This window comes from Fusarium coffeatum (genome assembly GCF_003316985.1).
Source record: "Fusarium coffeatum strain FIESC_28 chromosome Unknown BRIP53273_contig_144, whole genome shotgun sequence".
In the NCBI taxonomy this organism is placed as follows: Eukaryota; Fungi; Ascomycota; class Sordariomycetes; order Hypocreales; family Nectriaceae; genus Fusarium; species Fusarium coffeatum.
The window spans coordinates 32894-51339 of NW_022157937.1; the positions used below are offsets into that span (position 1 = coordinate 32894).

At 48.1% G+C, this 18446-nt stretch overlaps 8 protein-coding genes across 8 annotated transcripts; 7 read left to right on the top strand and 1 right to left on the bottom strand.

Annotated features, from left to right (window-relative positions):
- Nucleotides 1–281: 281 nt before the first annotated feature.
- On the top strand, nucleotides 282–1986 carry FIESC28_06769 (uncharacterized protein; the record flags this gene model as incomplete). The annotated part of the gene is made up of 4 exons (XM_031160912.1): nucleotides 282–925; nucleotides 976–1336; nucleotides 1398–1657; nucleotides 1701–1986. The coding sequence occupies 4 exons, from the start codon at nucleotides 282–284 to the stop codon at nucleotides 1984–1986; spliced, it is 1551 nt and encodes a 516-aa protein (XP_031015021.1).
- A 2314-nt stretch (nucleotides 1987–4300) lies between these two features.
- On the top strand, nucleotides 4301–5299 carry FIESC28_06770 (uncharacterized protein; the record flags this gene model as incomplete). The annotated part of the gene is made up of 4 exons (XM_031160913.1): nucleotides 4301–4461; nucleotides 4511–4783; nucleotides 4837–4983; nucleotides 5032–5299. 4 exons carry the CDS (start codon nucleotides 4301–4303, stop codon nucleotides 5297–5299), a joined length of 849 nt encoding a protein of 282 aa, XP_031015022.1.
- An 803-nt stretch (nucleotides 5300–6102) lies between these two features.
- On the top strand, nucleotides 6103–7046 carry FIESC28_06771 (uncharacterized protein; the record flags this gene model as incomplete). Its single annotated transcript, XM_031160914.1, has 2 exons — nucleotides 6103–6135; nucleotides 6183–7046. 2 exons carry the CDS (start codon nucleotides 6103–6105, stop codon nucleotides 7044–7046), a joined length of 897 nt encoding a protein of 298 aa, XP_031015023.1.
- A 1384-nt stretch (nucleotides 7047–8430) lies between these two features.
- Nucleotides 8431–9930, top strand: FIESC28_06772 (uncharacterized protein; the record flags this gene model as incomplete). The annotated part of the gene is made up of 1 exon (XM_031160915.1): nucleotides 8431–9930. The coding sequence occupies one exon, from the start codon at nucleotides 8431–8433 to the stop codon at nucleotides 9928–9930; it is 1500 nt and encodes a 499-aa protein (XP_031015024.1).
- A 461-nt stretch (nucleotides 9931–10391) lies between these two features.
- FIESC28_06773 (uncharacterized protein) lies at nucleotides 10392–10626 on the top strand (the record flags this gene model as incomplete). The annotated part of the gene is made up of 2 exons (XM_031160916.1): nucleotides 10392–10566; nucleotides 10616–10626. The coding sequence occupies 2 exons, from the start codon at nucleotides 10392–10394 to the stop codon at nucleotides 10624–10626; spliced, it is 186 nt and encodes a 61-aa protein (XP_031015025.1).
- Nucleotides 10627–10933: 307 nt separating this feature from the next.
- Nucleotides 10934–12307, bottom strand: FIESC28_06774 (uncharacterized protein; the record flags this gene model as incomplete). Its single annotated transcript, XM_031160917.1, has 1 exon — nucleotides 10934–12307. The coding sequence occupies one exon, from the start codon at nucleotides 12305–12307 to the stop codon at nucleotides 10934–10936; it is 1374 nt and encodes a 457-aa protein (XP_031015026.1).
- Nucleotides 12308–13357: 1050 nt separating this feature from the next.
- Nucleotides 13358–14629, top strand: FIESC28_06775 (uncharacterized protein; the record flags this gene model as incomplete). Its single annotated transcript, XM_031160918.1, has 1 exon — nucleotides 13358–14629. The coding sequence occupies one exon, from the start codon at nucleotides 13358–13360 to the stop codon at nucleotides 14627–14629; it is 1272 nt and encodes a 423-aa protein (XP_031015027.1).
- A 2246-nt stretch (nucleotides 14630–16875) lies between these two features.
- Nucleotides 16876–18325, top strand: FIESC28_06776 (uncharacterized protein; the record flags this gene model as incomplete). Its single annotated transcript, XM_031160919.1, has 2 exons — nucleotides 16876–17262; nucleotides 17312–18325. The coding sequence occupies 2 exons, from the start codon at nucleotides 16876–16878 to the stop codon at nucleotides 18323–18325; spliced, it is 1401 nt and encodes a 466-aa protein (XP_031015028.1).
- Nucleotides 18326–18446: the final 121 nt, after the last annotated feature.

An 18446-nucleotide genomic window follows, 5' to 3' on the forward strand; every position in this document is an offset into this window, starting at 1 on the left:
ATGAATGGCCAACCTCACCGGGATATCAAGGATCACTCAAAACAACCACTAACGTTCAATTGCTCACGACAATCCTGCCGTTTCCATGCACTTATCCCCCCATCCCAATTGAACTCACCAATTGCCGACATGCATTCACCTCATACAGGCATGGTCCATCGTTAGGGCTGACGATATGTGGGTATACGTTGCAAGTGCAACAAGGGTCCTTCGTATTCGCATTAAGATTACAAAAAAGCACGGATCCTCCTTCCGTTCCTCACTTCACATCAACCATCATCATGTTTACTCGAATTTTGGTCCTCGGGACAGTGCTGGTTGCACTTGTCGCATTGTTCTTTCCTCAGCAGACAGAAGTGCATCCACCGTTTGTCAAGGGAAGGAACGGCACTGCGTTATTTCTAGTGAATCAAGAACACGGTGTATCAAACGTCCACGTTGCAACGGCTTCGGCTTTGCTTGAGCAATATCCTGATATTGATGTACACTTTGTGTCGTTCCCGAAACTCAAGAAGAAGCTCCAACGAGTATCGGAATTCGCTCAACGAAAGACGCCTTCATCTCGCGGGATCACTTTCCATCAACTCAAAAGTCCGGCGTATGCGGAGGTCATCCTCAACGCCGGCAGAAGTCTCGACGATGTTCCGCATCCTCCGGGTCCAGCCGGAATCTCCGTTTTGTGCAGGGATATGCAACTTTGGATTTCTCCGTGGTCTGCCGAGGAGCACTTTTCCATCTATGAGGAGATAAGCACTTTCATCGATGAAATTGACCCTGCTGTGGTTGTCATTGATACTTTGTTCCGACCAGGACTTGATATCACGAGGGACAAGAATCGACAGCATGTTGTTATCACGCCGAATCAAGCTGTTGACAACTTCCTTGGAGATCAACCGTATGGAAGCATGTTTTGGAAATATCCGTCGTGAGTTGGACTATGAATCTGAGTGAGACATTGTGCCACTAACAAATCAGTATGAGCTCAGGTCTCCCGTTTCCGGTGCCTTGGAAAAAGATTCCGGAAAACATTTACCTCAACATGCGCTTCATCTATGCTGTTTTGAGAATGCCTGATGTCGTCAGCAAGCGAAAGGCTCTCCGCGAGAAGGGTCTTAAGGATCCAATCAACTTCTTCGGCATCTACCGCGATGATGTTCCGTGGATCACCGTCACTGCCGAGGGAGCATCCATTCCAGTTGATTACATCCCGTCGAATGTCACCATCACCAACCCGATTGTTCTCTCGGTGGCTCCGGCTGAAGAGCAGGATCCTCAGCTGGTCGAATGGTTGAAGAAGAAGCCAACAGTCTTGGTCAACCTGGGTAGCACAGTTGCTGTAAGTTTTCACCCGAATTTGATCTTTTCCGTCTGATGCTTGGTCAATGCTGACGAAATAGTACTCTGAATCTCGAGCAGCAATCATGGCACAGGCACTTGCCAATGTCCTCGACAAAGTTGATATTCAATTCCTCTGGAAATTCAACAAGGTTGGAGAGTACTCGGATGACGTCTTTCTCCCAGTCAAGCAACACCTCGAGAGCGGTCGTTTGAAGTTGGAGAGGTGGCTCACCGTCGATCCCACGGCTCTCCTCGAATCAGGACTCATCTCTGCATCTATCCATCACGGAGGAGCCAACTGTTACAACGAAGCAGTCTAGTAAGTTTCCCATTCCACAGTCAATTCATGCTAACCCCTGTAGTGCTGGAGTCCCCCACGTCGTTCTTCCTATGTGGGCAGATTGTTACAACTATGCAGCCCTGGCGGAAACTATCGGGGTCGGAGTATGGGCATGTCCGAGCACAAGTCCGAACTGGACAGTCGAAGATCTCACTCAAGCGTTCATGAAGGTTCTCGATGGTGGAGAAGCCAGTGTGGCTATGCGACAGAAGGCTAGAGAATTGGGAAACAACATTCAAGCCAGCGAAAAGGGACGTGACGTTGCTGCAAGAAAGGTGGCAGAGTTGGCTTATTCTGGGAGGTCCTAGATGATCTCGGAACTTCAGCATCCCGTCTGGGTCATAGGTTCGGAAACGAACGTATCACGTCCGGAGTATGTGATCGGAAGCAAGGAACCTCTGTGATCCATGCGGAAAATCATCGGTTCAAGAAACTTTAGGATATCATCCCTCGACTCCACCACACACGGGAAATATTGATCTACATTGCCTGAGACATCTCCATTACACAAAACTTCAAGTCACGCTTCAATTCACTTCGCCCACGCTTTGATATCACCAAGACTTGGCAGTGTTCACAAAGTGTCAGGTGACTGGCTACTTCTGAGGTCCGAGATCATCGTGGAGAAAGGATCCATTTGCCCATCGAGTTCTGACGATCATTGTCTAGTTCAGTTGAAACAGCGGTGACTCGTGGGTCTATGCTGTATCCCTATCTACACTCAAAAATAAGCTTACATCAGAGTTTGAAATTCTCCGCGTTTCAATGTATGGATCTGTATGGAAACATCTATATTTATCTGTTCGTCAATTCAATCGCATCTTATCTGTTTGAAACTCGTGAACCCGTGCACAGTCTCACAATGTCACTCAGAACATGGTTCTGTATCACAGTGAATCAAGAACATAGCCTCTTACACGCCAGCCTAAGCTAACCTAACCTTGACGATCGATCTCGGAAGATGTTATATCCAATCTACATCTGCAATGACGCGATCTACAGCCACATCTAGATTCACGATTCAATTCAAGATAAGCTTAATCATTGTCATTATCAATGTCTCAGACGCGTCAATGACTCAAGAGGTTTGATCAACACAGCCACTGTGATCGACATTGCTGACTCGTCACTAAAACAGCGCTACTCTGCCGCCGCTATAGAGGATAAGTGGGATTGACGACGATCCTGATAAGGGGACACAGTGACGACATGGAATGCAAGAATTCACATGCCTAGCAGCCGTTGGTGACACAATTGATAAGGTTAAAGTTGAATTAATCTGGAACCGGCAGTCATCACAAAAGAGGCTTTCCGCTTATGTTATGTGCTCGGACTCCGTGGAATACGCCGCGACGTTGTACGTTTGCGCAACGCTTGGCGATAATAGTCGTAGTTGACGTCGAATAACCCCGAAAGCAGTCGTCAGGGCAGTGTCGTAGTGAGAGGTAGATCATGGAGACCCAACCAACCAGTGAATGAATGTCATTTTCAGGCTAGCTGAGAGCGAGTCTAGATTGAATTCTTGAAAGAGTATCCCTTGGTGGCGGTCAAGTGCCGTAGACTCCACCCTTTGCGGGCGGGAAAGGCTGTTCTTGGCTGGAGATCGGCATTGATGGAATAGAATTGGGGTCCAAAGTTGAACATTGTTGAGGTGACACAATTGAAATGTGTCGCATCCGTCATACAGAGTTTTCACCTTGGCTGCCTCTTTTCTCATCCCTGGGTAACAAAGCACATGCCAGTCACAGTGATGAATGAAGAAACGTTTCATGTGTTTTTATCATTTAAAAAAGCAAAATAGTTTAATTACTGGGCTTAACCGAGTCGTTGGGTTCTTATCGGGCAGTGATATTGTCCAGGGACCCCAGAAAACACACCCCAGATTGGAGAGATTGTTCCCGCGGAAGAGATTAGGTAGTCTGAGGCTCCGGAGAGGGAGACACTAGTGACTGCCCCGGCTTGGCACACAGCCTCAATGGACCATTTATTGACCTATTATACACTTTTGTTTGACCCATATTATACAGTAGTTTTGATACGTACGTACCTGTTGCCTCAACATTCTCCAACATCAAGCTTGGCATTGAAGCTTTGTTCACTACAACCTTGGCAGGAATAAGCCATAGCTTAATGACTGTCGTAAAGCAACCCTTGGCAGAGATTATTATCTATCGTAAAGCTGAGCATTCAATTTATTCTGAAGCAAGGGGTCCTCCCGTATGTAGCTGCCCGATCTCATTAAGTGTAACAAATCTAAGATCTCTTAATCTTGGACCCAATCAGCTCAGACTCTTAACCTCGTGGCCCAACGCACCCCCTTATCTACCCCTTGTTCAGTAAACTAAGACGGAGGGTTGAGTCTAACAGTGACAAGCAAACACCACACTAGACTTCCTATCCACTCACAGCTTCAAGGGTGATCGTCGTTCTTGGGCGTTCTTGGCAGGCAACACCAAGATGTGGAATTGCGCGTCTACCAAGGCAATGGGCGGGTCTGTGTCTCCCATATCTTAGTCTCAGATTCACTGGAGATACCGGCTCCAGGTATAAGGACCCCCAGTACTTCCATCCGTTCTAGGCTTTTTCTTCTTTTCTCTATTATCAAACATCCATTCTTTCAAGATGACTACTCTCTTTACTCGACAAGAGCCTAACCCTGAGCTTTGTCGGCAATATGCTAGCTTTGCATCTCATATGGTGCGATGGGAGTTCAAGATTATCTACTGGACCATGTTTGTGTCCAATTTGTTAGTCTTGTTTATTGCTTCCTGGACATATATCCGGTATGCCAACTTGTATCTTTGATTTCTGTATTTTATCTAACAGTAATAGTGCACAAGCAGCTGGTGAGAAGCTTGCTCATAATCCTAAAGCCCGAACGAAACGTATCCGGCAATCTGTTTGGATGTGTCTTGGGTGTGTCTCTGTCTCTACCGTCATCGTCGTCATGGAGGCGTATTGCATTCTTGCTCTCCAATTTTGCGATGGAGAAGATCTTATTTCTCTTTACTGGTCTACATGGACTATGATCCAAGTAGGATCTTTGATTGCCATGATTGGTATCATCCTTGCTCTCGCACATACCCTTCGGGGTCGACAGCATCCGTAAGTCATCCTATCCCCGGTCTTACCCTTGTCCACACTAACAAACATCTTAGACCCTGGGCACTCGCACTAGGAACACCAGTCCTAGTCATCGCCGGTTTTCTTCATCTCTTCCACGACTGCGCAAAGAAGCGCATCAAGAATCGTCAGCGCCGTAAGAGTGACTTTGACGACGCCATGGGTCCTCCAATGAGTCAAGCGTAAGCCACCCGTTACTCGTGTAGCACTTCTCAACTAACACAAGACAGTAACACAATCTCGGTCAACCCCGATGAGGAATCCGACGGAGGAGACGACTACAAAGCTCAAGTAATCGGTCTCACCTTTGACGGCGGGCCTATTATTCGCTTCATCGATGCCGTCCCCGAGACTCTTCCCGAGCATGCTCAACTATTGGGCTACTGTCCCCAAAGCAAGCCTATTGTCATGTGCACACGGCAATCCATTCAATTTCTGATGGATTCCCCAGCTCAAGTTCCCCCTTCGGCATCTCCTTATCGCAAGGGTAGTCGATGAGCTGAACGCGCGTTTGAGCCTCAACTCACGCACAGATAACAATAACGAGTCGTTGAGAAACAGTTTGGTCTCACAAACAACCTAGCATGAGATAAGATGCCTGTTTTTGCAGGGGTGTGTTAGGTGCCAAGAGCAGGGAGTTATGCGCTTTGACGTATTGATCCTTGGCTGTGTTTTTCTTTTTTATCCCCTTTTTTTTTTGAGTCATCACTTTTCTTGTCTCTTATCTTTGGAAAAAAGGAGTTTCGGTTTGATATAGGACTGGTTGGCAAGGAAATGCCTTGGGAAAAAAGGTCAGTGGCATGGGCGACTTGACGGCGCGTTTGGATATTGGACGGTCGGAAAAGTGGCTTTGATCATGATACTGGATGAGATACCCTGGGGGCATTTGCCATAATAGATGCGATGATTTTGCGATAGTTAGATTTGAAATGCGATGAACCGATTAAAGATAAGATGAAACCGATTGATTTAAGATCTGTGAATGTTTGAGAATTGAGATGCTTCTTTTGGTGATCTTCTAGACCTCTAAAAAGACCCTTCTAGACTCGTCCACTGGAGCCTTCCAAATTTGGTGTAGTTACAGAAGGTTCTTGCCGACTACGGAGTTGTTCAATGCTATCGATAGCGGGGTGTGCCCCTCATCGTCATGCTCCCGCCAATCTCTTCAACAGCTTAGTAAATGGCTTTCTAATCAAGAGAAGGCGATATCCAATTCTTGCCTCATCCATTTCAGGTGCGCTTGCTTGTATTCACTCCTCTCAACGCTCGCGACATCATATTCGACACTCAGAAACATCGACATGGGCCTTGGAAAAGTCAAAAAGGTCGTCCTGGTAAGCTTGTCGCTCATCTACCCTATGGTCACCACTGACACCTTCAGGTCCTCTCAGGCAAAGGAGGAGTAGGCAAATCTTCAGTTACAACACAATTAGCATTGTCGCTTGCATCTCAAGGTCATTCTGTCGGTATTCTCGATGTTGATCTCACCGGCCCCTCAATTCCACGCATGCTCTCAATTGAAGCATCCAAGGTCACTCAAGTTCCTGGAGGCTGGGCACCAGTACTCGTCCACGAAGGCGATGAGTCAAAAGGCCTCGGAAGTCTACATGCCATGAGTTTGGGATTTTTACTCCCCGCAAGAGGTGACGCTGTTGTATGGAGAGGACCCAAAAAGACAGCCATGATCCGACAATTCTTAAAGGACGTCCTCTGGGATGAAACGGATTATCTACTCATCGATACACCACCAGGAACAAGCGACGAACACATTTCACTCGCAGAGACCCTCCAGAAAGATGCGACACCAGGACAAGTCGCGGGCGCAGTGGTCGTCACAACACCACAAGCAGTAGCCACAGCCGACGTACGAAAAGAACTTAATTTCTGCACAAAGACAAACATTCGCGTTTTGGGAGTGGTGGAAAACATGAGCGGTTACGTCTGCCCGCACTGTTCCGAGTGCACCGACATTTTTGGATCCGGGGGAGGAAAGTCAATGGCCGAAGAGTTCAACGTTCCATTTTTGGGAAGTGTACCGATGGATGCGCAGTTTATCGCGTTGTTGGAAGAGGGAAGACGTCCGACATACCCGTCTGGTACGACAATCGGAGGGAAGGATATTTCGCAAACAGAGTCGCAAGACGGTGAAGGGGAAGGGAACTTGGTGGACAAGTACCGGGATTGTTCACTATTTCACGTGTTTAAGGATATTACGGACAAGGTGTTGGTTAATGTGGCCGGTTAGAATTGATCCACATGAGAGAGTACGGAGCGACGAACCGAATGCCGGGTTTGTGAATGTCAGCGTTTGTCAAGCCACGGCTGCCACGCATGCAACAGCTCTGCAACAGCTGTACCGGGAACAGACATTGCATGTGAGAAACAGTTACCGTCACCACAACAGCTACATTCAGGTTACGAATGTCTTGCTTACTCCTGGTCTAGACTGAACTACTCGTAGCTACCCGACAGTCTAACCCAACAGTCTACCATTCCAACTACAATGACGAAATACCTGTGGCCAAACCCAAGCCATACAAGGATTCTAGCCCTTGCCCCCACCAAAAAGTCTTTTGCCAACCCAGTCATAACGTTGTCTGTAACATCCCAAAACAGGTTCAGCGTCGGTGGGATTTTTGCATGCTGAGACCGAAAATTATCATGCATTCACCTCCTTTAGGCGTCAAGACATCAATCAAAAACCAGGTTACAAGGCTTCGGGGAATCATCCCGTTGGTACACGCTCAAAGCACAGTACTCTTTGAGAACCTTGTACCTCACTAAACTGTAACCATGATATAAGTACAGTAGTATCTGACCTGACCGGGCTGTGTTTCCGTTGCAAGGGAAGCACCGCCTGATTGAGACCTTAGCACATTGCATTGGATCGGGATCACAGTCAACCATCAGAAAATTTAGAAAGACGCGGAAGAAAAAGCCCAAACCCAACCCACCTAACCCAGCCCCTCTCGTAAAAAAAAATTAAACAAGAGACCCAAAATTCTCTCACCGCAAGAGATTCCTCTTTAACAAAACAAACAAATCTCGCTGATCTGTTTGCTTTGTGCCTTTTCTACCCCAGACTTTTTAACCGTCGCTGCTCGTGGCAAAAAACTCGAGCATCGTCATCGCGAAAAAACCTCACTCAAACCTCACGCGACTCAAGTTAAATGTCGAATAAACGGATCTAATTACAAGACATCGACAGTCAAGACTGTCAGACTACTACCGGTATATTTCCTGGGCTTTCTATGCGGCCGACGGATCTTCTGCGCTTCCTATTCTCGCGACCATCCAAGTAGGTGACAATCACCATGATTCACGGTTCAACGTCTAACATCTACAGGCCCCGATAGCACCCGCTACGATATAAACTCAACTCAATTCCACCTACAATTCCGCCACTAGAGCACTTCCACAACCTTTGCTCTCGCCCTCCTTAACGTCCCCTCGAGAGACGTTAGCTATACCCCATCGATCGATTGCTGCTGGCTCCGCCAGCATCTGAACAAGTCCCCATTCCTGTGGGCCTACTCTCTCAAACAGACGCCGCATAGTCTGTTTGAGCGGCAGCTAGTGCTCCGCGGACTTCGCCATCTGGGCAAAGAACACACCTAAAAGCCGCCAAAATGCTGTCCACTTCGGTTCCAAACAACTGCACCTTCTCGCCTGCTTCCGCCACTCCTCACCTGACAATCAATCACGATGTGGCCGCCGACCTCGACTCTACCAACGCTTTCGAAGGTCCTGAGAAGCTTCTAGAGGTTTGGTTCGCTCCTAGTCCTTCGACTCTGCCTCCTACCGCTGCTGCCAATGGATTGAAGGCTGTTCCAGCTGATACCTGGGTTCCCATGCTTGACATGGTCAACTGCAAGGTTTTGTCGGTCCTCGAGTCCGACAACATGGACGCTTACCTCCTCTCCGAGTCGAGCATGTTTGTCTTTCCTCACAAGATCATTCTCAAGACTTGTGGAACCACCACTCTTCTTCTCGGTCTCCAGCGCATGCTTCACATTGCTGCCAAGTACGGCTTCCCCTACCACAATGCCAACTCGGCCGACGACATCCAAGCTGCTGCGACCCCATACCGCGTCTTCTACAGCCGCAAGAACTTTTTGTTCCCCGAGAAACAGCAGGGTCCTCACCGTAGCTGGAAGCAGGAGGTCAAGTACCTCGACGACATGTTTGACGGTGGCAGCGCCTACATGGTGGGCAAGATGAACGGCGATCACTGGTACCTGTACCTTACCTCGCCCAACCAGCAGGCCCTCACCCCTCCTCGCACTCCCGAGTCCGAAATCGACGGGCGCATCCCCGTCGGAGCTCCATTCACTGCTCCTCCCGGCAGCTACCATGACGAGACTCTGGAAATCCTCATGACGGACCTTGAGCCTGAAAACGCCAAGCAGTTCTATCTGTCGCACGCGAGTGCGGTCGCCAGCGACAAGATGGCTGCCGAGGCAAAGGATGCTCGCAAGGAAGCCATCGATAGTCTCGGTGGCCTTGGCGGGACAGTTGACGAGGTGGACGTCTTTGCCAATGACGATCCCGACAGCAACATGCTTGATTCTGTCGAGGCTCTCACCACCGAAGGTCACGCATTGGGAACTGTGGTTTCGGAGAGTTGCGGCCTCTCCAGCGTGTACCCCACATCCAAGTACCCCGATGCCCGCGTCGACGCCTACCTTTTCAGCCCCTGCGGCTTTTCCGCCAACGGTGTCGTTCCTCCTGTTGAAGGCAGCAAGGGTGAGCATTACTTTACAGTCCATGTCACCCCCGAGCCTCAGTGTTCGTTCGCATCGTTCGAGACCAACGTTCCCGGCGGCCAGAGCGGACGCACCACCACCGAGATCATTGAACACGTCGTCGAGATCTTCAAGCCGGGTCGTTTTAGCGTGACTCTGTTCGAAGCCAAGGGCGCTGCTCAGAACCCATACTGCATGGGCGATGACGAGAGCAACAACTGGGCTGCCAAGCGCCTTGTTGATCCTGTTCGAGGATATCGACGAATTGATCGGATCGTTCACGATTTCGAGGATTATGATCTTGTCTTTCGCTTTTATGAGCGTGAGGGATGGGCTGGTAGCAAGACTGCCCGAGTTGGAGAGCCTATCAGTCCTACCAAGTGATGTCCCATAACAAGGGATATTGGGTAGGATGTTTTGGAGGATCGTCGGTTTTATCGGAGGATTTGATGGGATTTGGATCTGGATATTAGCCAACTGCGTCTGTCCTTAGCTAGTGAATGTTATTTATCGCGTTGAATATTGCATTGAACATTGCGAATTGAAGCCACTGTGAATGAACAGAAATCGATCCATCACGACTAAACACATGCGATTGAACAGCATTGCAACTGTCAGAATGTTTAATTGCTGTTTAATTGCCGATCCATCACTCCCAACATGACCAAAAGTCTCCACCGTCCAAATCCACAGTCCAAGCTCCGATAACGATAAGCCTCGCACGTGACCTCAGCCCCGTCAAAAAATTCTGTCCCAAGCAAACAGAAGCTTCACCAGAAGCAGAACACCGCAAAACATCACCACCACTCAATCTCTCCACGTTTTACGCTCAAGACACCGCCGCAATGCATCTGATGTACACTCTCGACGCTCAAGGCAACCGCCTTTACACCCTCAAGAAGGTTGCCAATGGCCAGGTCACCAAGTCTGCTCACCCTGCGCGCTTCTCTCCCGATGACAAGTGGTCGCGCCAGCGCGTTACTCTTAAGCGACGATTTGAGCTTCTCTTGACTCAGCAGAGTGAGTAATCTGGGATGTGGTTTCATTGAATAGCGCTGACAGTTTGCAGAGGAGGAATAAACTCGTTCTCGCAATTGCAACAACGATCGAAAATTCGACATCGCATAGTATCCCAGACTCGACGGTCGCATTCTACGGATTCAATCTCGACTCGTTAAGACTCGACAGTCACATACAATTGACTTGCCTGGCGGGCTATGCGCACGATCGAAGACAAGACAAGACAATACTAGTTAGATCGACTGAAAACTGGAGGATCGCAGCTTCGAAACACAAGAAGACAAGCAATCACGGCGTTACGGAGGTCATGGGCGTTAGACACAACAGTGTTCAAATCAAATCTTTTCTACTCTAGTACTTTACTTTTTTAGTGCTTCTTCTTGGAGTTGACATTTCGTCCCGCTCCAACACGAATCTTTCCACCACCACCAGCTCGATGACCTGTAAGAATATCAGGCAGATAATCCTGATCCATGATATCCTTCTTCTTCTGCCGTCTCTGCTCGTCAGCCGCCCTTGTAAATTCCTTCTGATCCTCTGCGAGAATAAGATTCGTGCCCCAATTGTTCTGACCACCTGCGTGCTTGGCTAGTCGTCCATTTGATGAACCGTGGACTGGCTTGGGCACGCTGTACACGTTTCCTCGGTTATTCCACTGAAAGTTCTTCTTGAGATGAACTTTAAAGTTGCCTTGCTCGTCTGTTGAACAACTGACTCGGTTAAGTGTAGGTTGACCACAAGAAGGACAGAATTGCTTGTCCATCTCCTTTGTAATCTTGAAGCAGCCGTGACAGCGCAGAACCCAGTTCTTGAGATGTGTGATGCGCGCGAGCGAGGGCGCGACAAGGTTCAAGTTCATTCGGAGAGCAACGTTTTGCATGGCGTAATCGGATGTGAGAACTGCGGCTTGAAGAGTCTTTTGGACGGGCGCTGAAGGTGCTGCGCCTGAGGAGGCGTGTTGGTGCTTCTTTAGGTTGGAGGGTGTGATCCAACCGCCTTCGTCGTCGGAGGCTTCGCCGTCGGAGGCTTCTTCCACGGCGTCGATTGACTCGTCAACTTTTTCGCCGGATGTTTGGGGAGCGGATTCTTTGGCGGGTTCGAGGGTTTCTGTGGCGGAGGGGGCTGAGGTTGTCGCAGGTGTTTGTGTGGTCTCTGTAGACGCGGGTGTTTCGTCCTTGGTCTCGACGGTCTCTGCGGGTTGGACAGGCTCTTCAACTGTAGGCTGCTCAAGAGGCTGTGCGACAGGGTCCTCGACAGTCAAGTTCTCGACCGCCTTCTCCAAAGACTCCTCAACATTTTCCTCGGTGTTCTCCTCAGTCTTCTCTTCGGTGTTCTCGGCAGGCTTGTTATCAGAAGGCTTCTTTCCATTCACAGTCTTCTGCCCAGGCATACTCCTCAATCTCCAATCACCCCCATTCCTCTCACACTCAAGTTCATAACCCAGCGCAAGAACATCAATATCCGGCTTTGACAAAACGGCCAAATCACCAGTCCGTCTCGCAAAATCCCGAATAACCTTGACACTCGCAGGATTCGGCGATCTGAGCGTAATGAATGGGAGAAGAGTAGTCTCTACGCGCGCTCGAGTAGCGGCATCTCGAATTTCGGAAACGACGGCTGGGATGGTGTAGAGTTGTTCTGCTTTTGCGCGGAGGGTGTTTGCGGGAGGGTCGTTTTTGATAAGAGGGCCAGTGTCAAGAACGAGGCTGTGGATGGGCTTGAGGGGGGTTTCTGAAGACATGGTTTATTTTGGCTGGTGAATTTGTTTGCGTGGGGTTTGGCTTTGGTGATAATTTCTGTGGTGTTCATCGCGGGGCAAACTTTTACGATAAGATAAGGATAAGATAAGACGACTTTTCACATGCACCCTTGTGGCTGCATTCATGCGTTCATAGGTCTGCACAATTACTCTGCACCCTATGCATAATTACTCCAACCCTTTCATTATTCTACGGGTAGTTCCATGCATTCCTTGCATTCCGCGCATGTCAATGTCGCCATCAAAGGGCGCTCAGGCGTTGGACCTCACCTACATCACAGGGCGTATTCGACAAGACATGGGAGGGCGCTGGTGGATTAATAATGGAGAAATCCGTCAAAACTTACCTTTAGAGTATTGGTTTGACGTCCCGAAGAATCGCTTAATAGTTGTGGCTTTTTTTTAATTGTCTGGTGACTCAAAAAATGTCAATAGAAGGTGTTCAGCTTCTCCAAATTCTTGTCCGTTATCGGATTTTGGAGTAAGACACGGGTAAATGTTCAAAATCTGACAAATGCGACAACAGTGAGACCAAAGTAAGAGTGAGGCCTGATATTGCGCATTCACAGTCACTGTTGAAAGTTCACAGTAGCAATACGTATTTTGTACTCTATAGACTGTAAAATTGACATTTTCTGGAGATCACTCGATTTTTACGTACAAAACTCCACTGTTGTTAACATCTACAGTGGGTCAAGATACAAACTGTGGACATTCACGACATAAAACATCAACTTATCAATCGGATAAAACGGCCATAAGCAGAAAATAAACCTCGACTCTTAAATCTGAATAAGCTTAGACTATAGTCTTTCATTAAAATTCACCTTAAAAGATGACGCACTTGACGTGTGAGTACAGTATCCGGGGTCGGATCCCGTGTCTGCGCCCTACAACTTGTACTTGTCGAACTAGATGGAGCAGTCATGGGTCAATCACAACAGGGCGTAGGAACATGTTATATATATAAGACTGGTCTTCATCTTATCTTTTTCGATCAAATCATTGTCTCATATCCATCTCTCAGTAATCATGTCTCTTACTGAAAAAGCTTTCTCTTCTGTTGTCCATTTGGACAAACTTCCTCAGACTCCTCCAGAGTATGAATATCTCGGTATTCATAAGAATGGAAGTTCTCCCTGGGGAGGAGCTGCTTCTTTGGCATCTACACTAAAAGGAAAGATGTCCAGAAAAGCTGAAGTACAGATTTCCATCAACGGTCACTTTAACTCCAAGGTTTATACTACCAACTCTGAAATCTCAGGGGTGGTCAGTATCACTCCTTCAAGAAACACTCGTTTCGATCATGTTGATATCTCTCTTGATGGAATGAGCGAAACAAGAAGAGATGGTCCTGATATGACACACATGACGACCCATCGCTTCCTCCGTCTTGAGATGCCCATCGACGAATCCGAGTATCCTACCACCCGAATCCTCTCCGCCGGAACGACATATACATTTCCCTTCATCTTCAACGTTCCAGCACATCTTACATCGAAAGCCTGCACGCACAAGACCAACTCGGAAGATATCTGGGAACGACACATGTGCCTCCCACCAACTCTTCGTGGCTGGGAAAAGGATGATATGGCACCAGATATGGCACGAGTAGGATACAGCATCAAAGCATTTGTACTCACACGCGCGAAAGATGGATACAACATTGCTCTCGGAAACTTGCACCGCATCAACGTCATTCCTACATCCTTCGAAGAACCACCTCTGAACATCACCGAACGAGACGACTTGTACAAGATTGAAAAGTCGAAGAAGGTCAAGAAGAATATCTTTTCTGCATCTCAAGGACGAATCTCTGCTGTAGCGGCTCAACCTGCTGCTATCCATCTCAGCAAAGAAGGATATGAAGCTAGCGGATCGTCTGTTCCTATCAGTTTTACCTTTGAACCTTCATCCGCAGACGTTATTCCTCCTCAAATTACATCTGCGTCTATGAAGATTCAGTCCCATACATGGTTCCGCGATCAACCAATGCGAGCACTCCCAACTCAGGGCTCACAAGTAGCCAACTTTGGATATCCCTTTTCCGTTTCTCTACCCAAGACCGAAACCAAGATTCAATGGACGCAGAATCTGGATATGCAGTCTACAAAGACATCACCAGTTTTCCACACCGCGACCCTCGAAGTACCGTTCACACTACCGGAGGATAAGATGTTTGTTCCAACGTTTCACTCGTGTATTATCTCTCGAGCGTATACTGTCAAGGTTGTTCTTGAGGGGGATGTCAAGATTGATTTGGTAGTTCCTGTACAAGTCGTTATGGGAAGCCCAGATGTTTGAGAGGAAAATGCTTAAGAGAGTGTTATGAGAGATGAAAATGATATCCAGCGTTAGATTTATTAATAGTAATTTGTTGATCCACTATTCAGATTGTTAGAAGGCGTACAACACGGTGATAACCGCAGATGCTTGTTTGATCCACACGATATGCATATCGTTAGTCGGCGAGTGATGCCAAGTCGGATAGAGCCGTGCATGAGTCCCTGTATGCAGTTGATCATGAACTGGTGGATGTAGTTGGGATCCGGGTTCATGGTTCAGCCTTATGTGCGATGTCGGGGTAAGCATGAGGCGTCATCAAGTTTGACGGGCGTTGGAGCTTATTTTACATCAGATATCTTGTTTTAGCCTCAATTACTGTCTTAAGACTTTATTTAATGGCCAATTGAGTGAGTGGTGGTGAAAAACAATTACACGTGGTGACAGAACACCAAACCCAAATATGAGATCAACGTCAACACCATGTGTTCTCTTACAACTCTCACTACTCACTTTATCCGCGACCAATGTCATAAGAACAACATCATAAATAAGAGCTAAATAATTACAAAGAAATTAGACTACAATAACTGCTCCATCTGACGCCAGATACAAGCTGTCTACTTCATTGCCATTCTCATCGTCAACCTACCCTACGTCAGCTGATCGGCATCTCTCAAACTCCACCGAGTAATCCCCTGTATACCCATCTCAAACCGCTATACCGAACATTCAACTGCCGCCTCACCAACAAAGCTGAAGAAAAGTTAAAATTCCTCATTTCCCCAACTTGTTCATCATTGATCCTCTAGCGGTCCATCCCTAGCTTGAAGCCATCCTTACTTTCCCTCAAACCACCACTAACCCCAATTCTTCATGCTTATATCGGGGTCGGCCGTTTGCGGAACACCTTGACTCGCAGATCTACCTGGTCTGTTCACGCACAATTTTTTCGTCCCCAGTTATATTACGAGAGAAAAATGCATCTTGACCAATGCGAGACTTTTTAATGACGGATTTGATTTGTATCTAGTTATTGTAATCACAGATAGGCCTTACCCTTTAGATAGGCGATGTAATGCATTGATCAGGCAAGAGACCCCGAATGCCGAAGGTTAATTGAGAGCTCGTTCCATCTGTTATCACAGTGAGAGCATGAGGTTTACAATGGTGATGTAGTGGCTGGTGACCGCTAAATTTAGCGGTTACTCACCCAACTATCAGTAATTTTCAGTGGCATGTCAGCGGCGTTCAGCCAAGTCACCTGCAATACAGCGCTTTCACAGAACACGCTCACTAATCACCCGCCCGAGTCAAGTGATTAGCCGCGCCTCTGCATCGTACCATTAACGCTATTTGCAGAAAACGCTCATGGTCAGTGCATTGCCATGCATGCTTACAAGTGCTCATCCCCTGCAAACCTTTATCTTCTCATCCCCACGAACCAATTGAACAGTCCCCACCCCTGGCTAGTCCTCCCTTCGAGAACATTTCTCAAGCGGTGTCTTGACCAAGATAAGCAAAGACGAGTCGGCCAAGCCGGATAAAAATCTTTTCGGATGCGATTGACGTACAGACTCGTGCGATACTCTTACGGATCCGACCAGCCAAGAAACAGTCCTTGGCATGAAGACATCCGGCAGTTGAACATCTCTCGAGTCGCTATGAACATTGACTCTGGTCTCTCCGCATTTGAACCAGTTTTCATCACGTAAAACATGCAGTCTACTCCTCAACCTAATCTCTCGCCTCTTTGCGGAGAATCTTGGGTCAAATATCTGGGGAGAGAGAAAAAAACACGTTGAGAGACGAGTCGTCTCCATCGGGGAGTTTTCCTTGACTAATGCAAACAGGGCTGCAGCCAAGCAAAAGGCTTGGTGAGGCTCTTTCATGATCCACTTTATGTAATGTAAAGCAAAGCTCGAGCCTCATGACACGGAGTTTCGGCACCGCATAGAGCTTCAATTTACGAGAGAGAAACTTGTCTGTCTTGCCTGTCCATGGTTCCATGCGTCTGTGGGTATGACCTGGGGAATGGGCATCGGGGTCTGGGGTAGTATCCTCTATGAGGAGATTCAACATGTCACAGAAACTGGGCCAGACTCTGTGGACCGGTATCTTGTCTCCACTGACGACAAACTACAAAGATCGGCCTCATTCTCGGTTTCTTCTCCCTCTTCTTATCTCTGGTCTTGTTTCTTTATAACCCATCTCCCCCTTCTCTGTCTCTCCTCCTCCACCTCCTCATACAACTCCATACTTCAACAATGGCAGACCAAATCAACACCACAGCCTCCCACGGCGGCAAGAAACACCAAGAACCAGTGCCCGACATGTTCGACAACGCCGCAGGCGAATCTGCTGTCGTCGACATGGAGAAGCAAAAAGCCGCCGAAGGAAACGCGCATTTCCACCGTCTAGGCTGGAAGAGACTCACAGTCGTTCTCATTGTCGAGGCTATTGCTCTTGGCTGTCTGTCTCTTCCTTCTGCTTTTGCTACTCTTGGTATGGTTGCTGGTGTTATTCTTACCGTCGGTCTTGGATTCGTGGCTATCTACACTTCGCATGTTGTTGGTCAGGTCAAGCTTGCTTATCCTGAGGTTTCTCACTATGCGGATGCTGGTAGACTCATGTTTGGCAAGTTTGGATACGAGGTATGTTTACTGACGCTCAATTGATGATGATGTGTGCTAATTGTTATAGCTTGTCGGTGTCATGTTTTCTCTTCAACTCATCTTCCTCGTCGGATCACACTGCTTGACAGGAACAATCGCCTTCCTCAACCTCACCGACAACGGAACATGCTCTGTCGTCTTTGGTGTCGTCTCCGCTATCATCCTCCTCATCGTCGCTATCCCTCCTTCATTCGCTGAAGTTGCTATCCTCGGTTACATCGACTTTGTCTCCATCATCCTCGCCGTCGGCATCACCATCATCGCCACCGGTATCCAAGCCAGCGAGTCCGTCGGCGGCATGTCTTCCGTCAACTGGTCAGCTTGGCCCAAGGACGACCTCTCCTTCACCGACGCCTTCATCGCCATCACCAACATTGTCTTTGCCTACTCCTTTGCTGTCTGCCAGTTCAGCTTCATGGATGAGATGCACACCCCTCGCGACTACGTCAAGTCTATCTGGGCTCTTGGTCTTATTGAGATTGGTATCTACACCCTTACTGGTGCCCTCATCTATGCCTTTGTCGGTCAGGATGTCAAGTCTCCTGCCCTTCTCTCCGCTGGTCCTCTTATCTCCAAGATTGCCTTTGGTGTTGCCCTTCCCGTCATCTTCATTTCCGGCTCCATCAACACCACCGTCGTCGGACGTTACATCCACGGTCGCATGTTCAAGGACAGCATCATCCGCTACATCAACACCAAGATGGGATGGATCAGCTGGTTGGTCTTGGTCACCGTCATCACGATTGTCGCATTCGTCATCGCCGAGGCCATTCCCTTCTTCAACGATCTCCTCTCCATCTCTTCGTCTCTGTTCATCTCAGGCTTCACCTTTTACTTCCCTGCCATCATGTGGTTCATGCTCATCCGCAAGGGATCATGGTACTCCAAGGAGAACCTTCCTCTTGCCATCGCCAACGGAGCCATCTTCCTGATCGGCATGATTGTCCTCGTCGGCGGAACCTACGCCTCCATTGATGACATTATCCTCAAGTTCCACCATGGCGAAGTCCGAGGTGTCTTTACCTGCGAGCCCATCGCCTAAGCGAGCGAATGAAATGTTTTTATTAGCGATTTAGTGTATATTACAAATATATATGATATTTATTACTCAAATGTTTGTTGCAGTGATTCCAATCGGGCCGCGGAGGTGCCGGGATTGACAT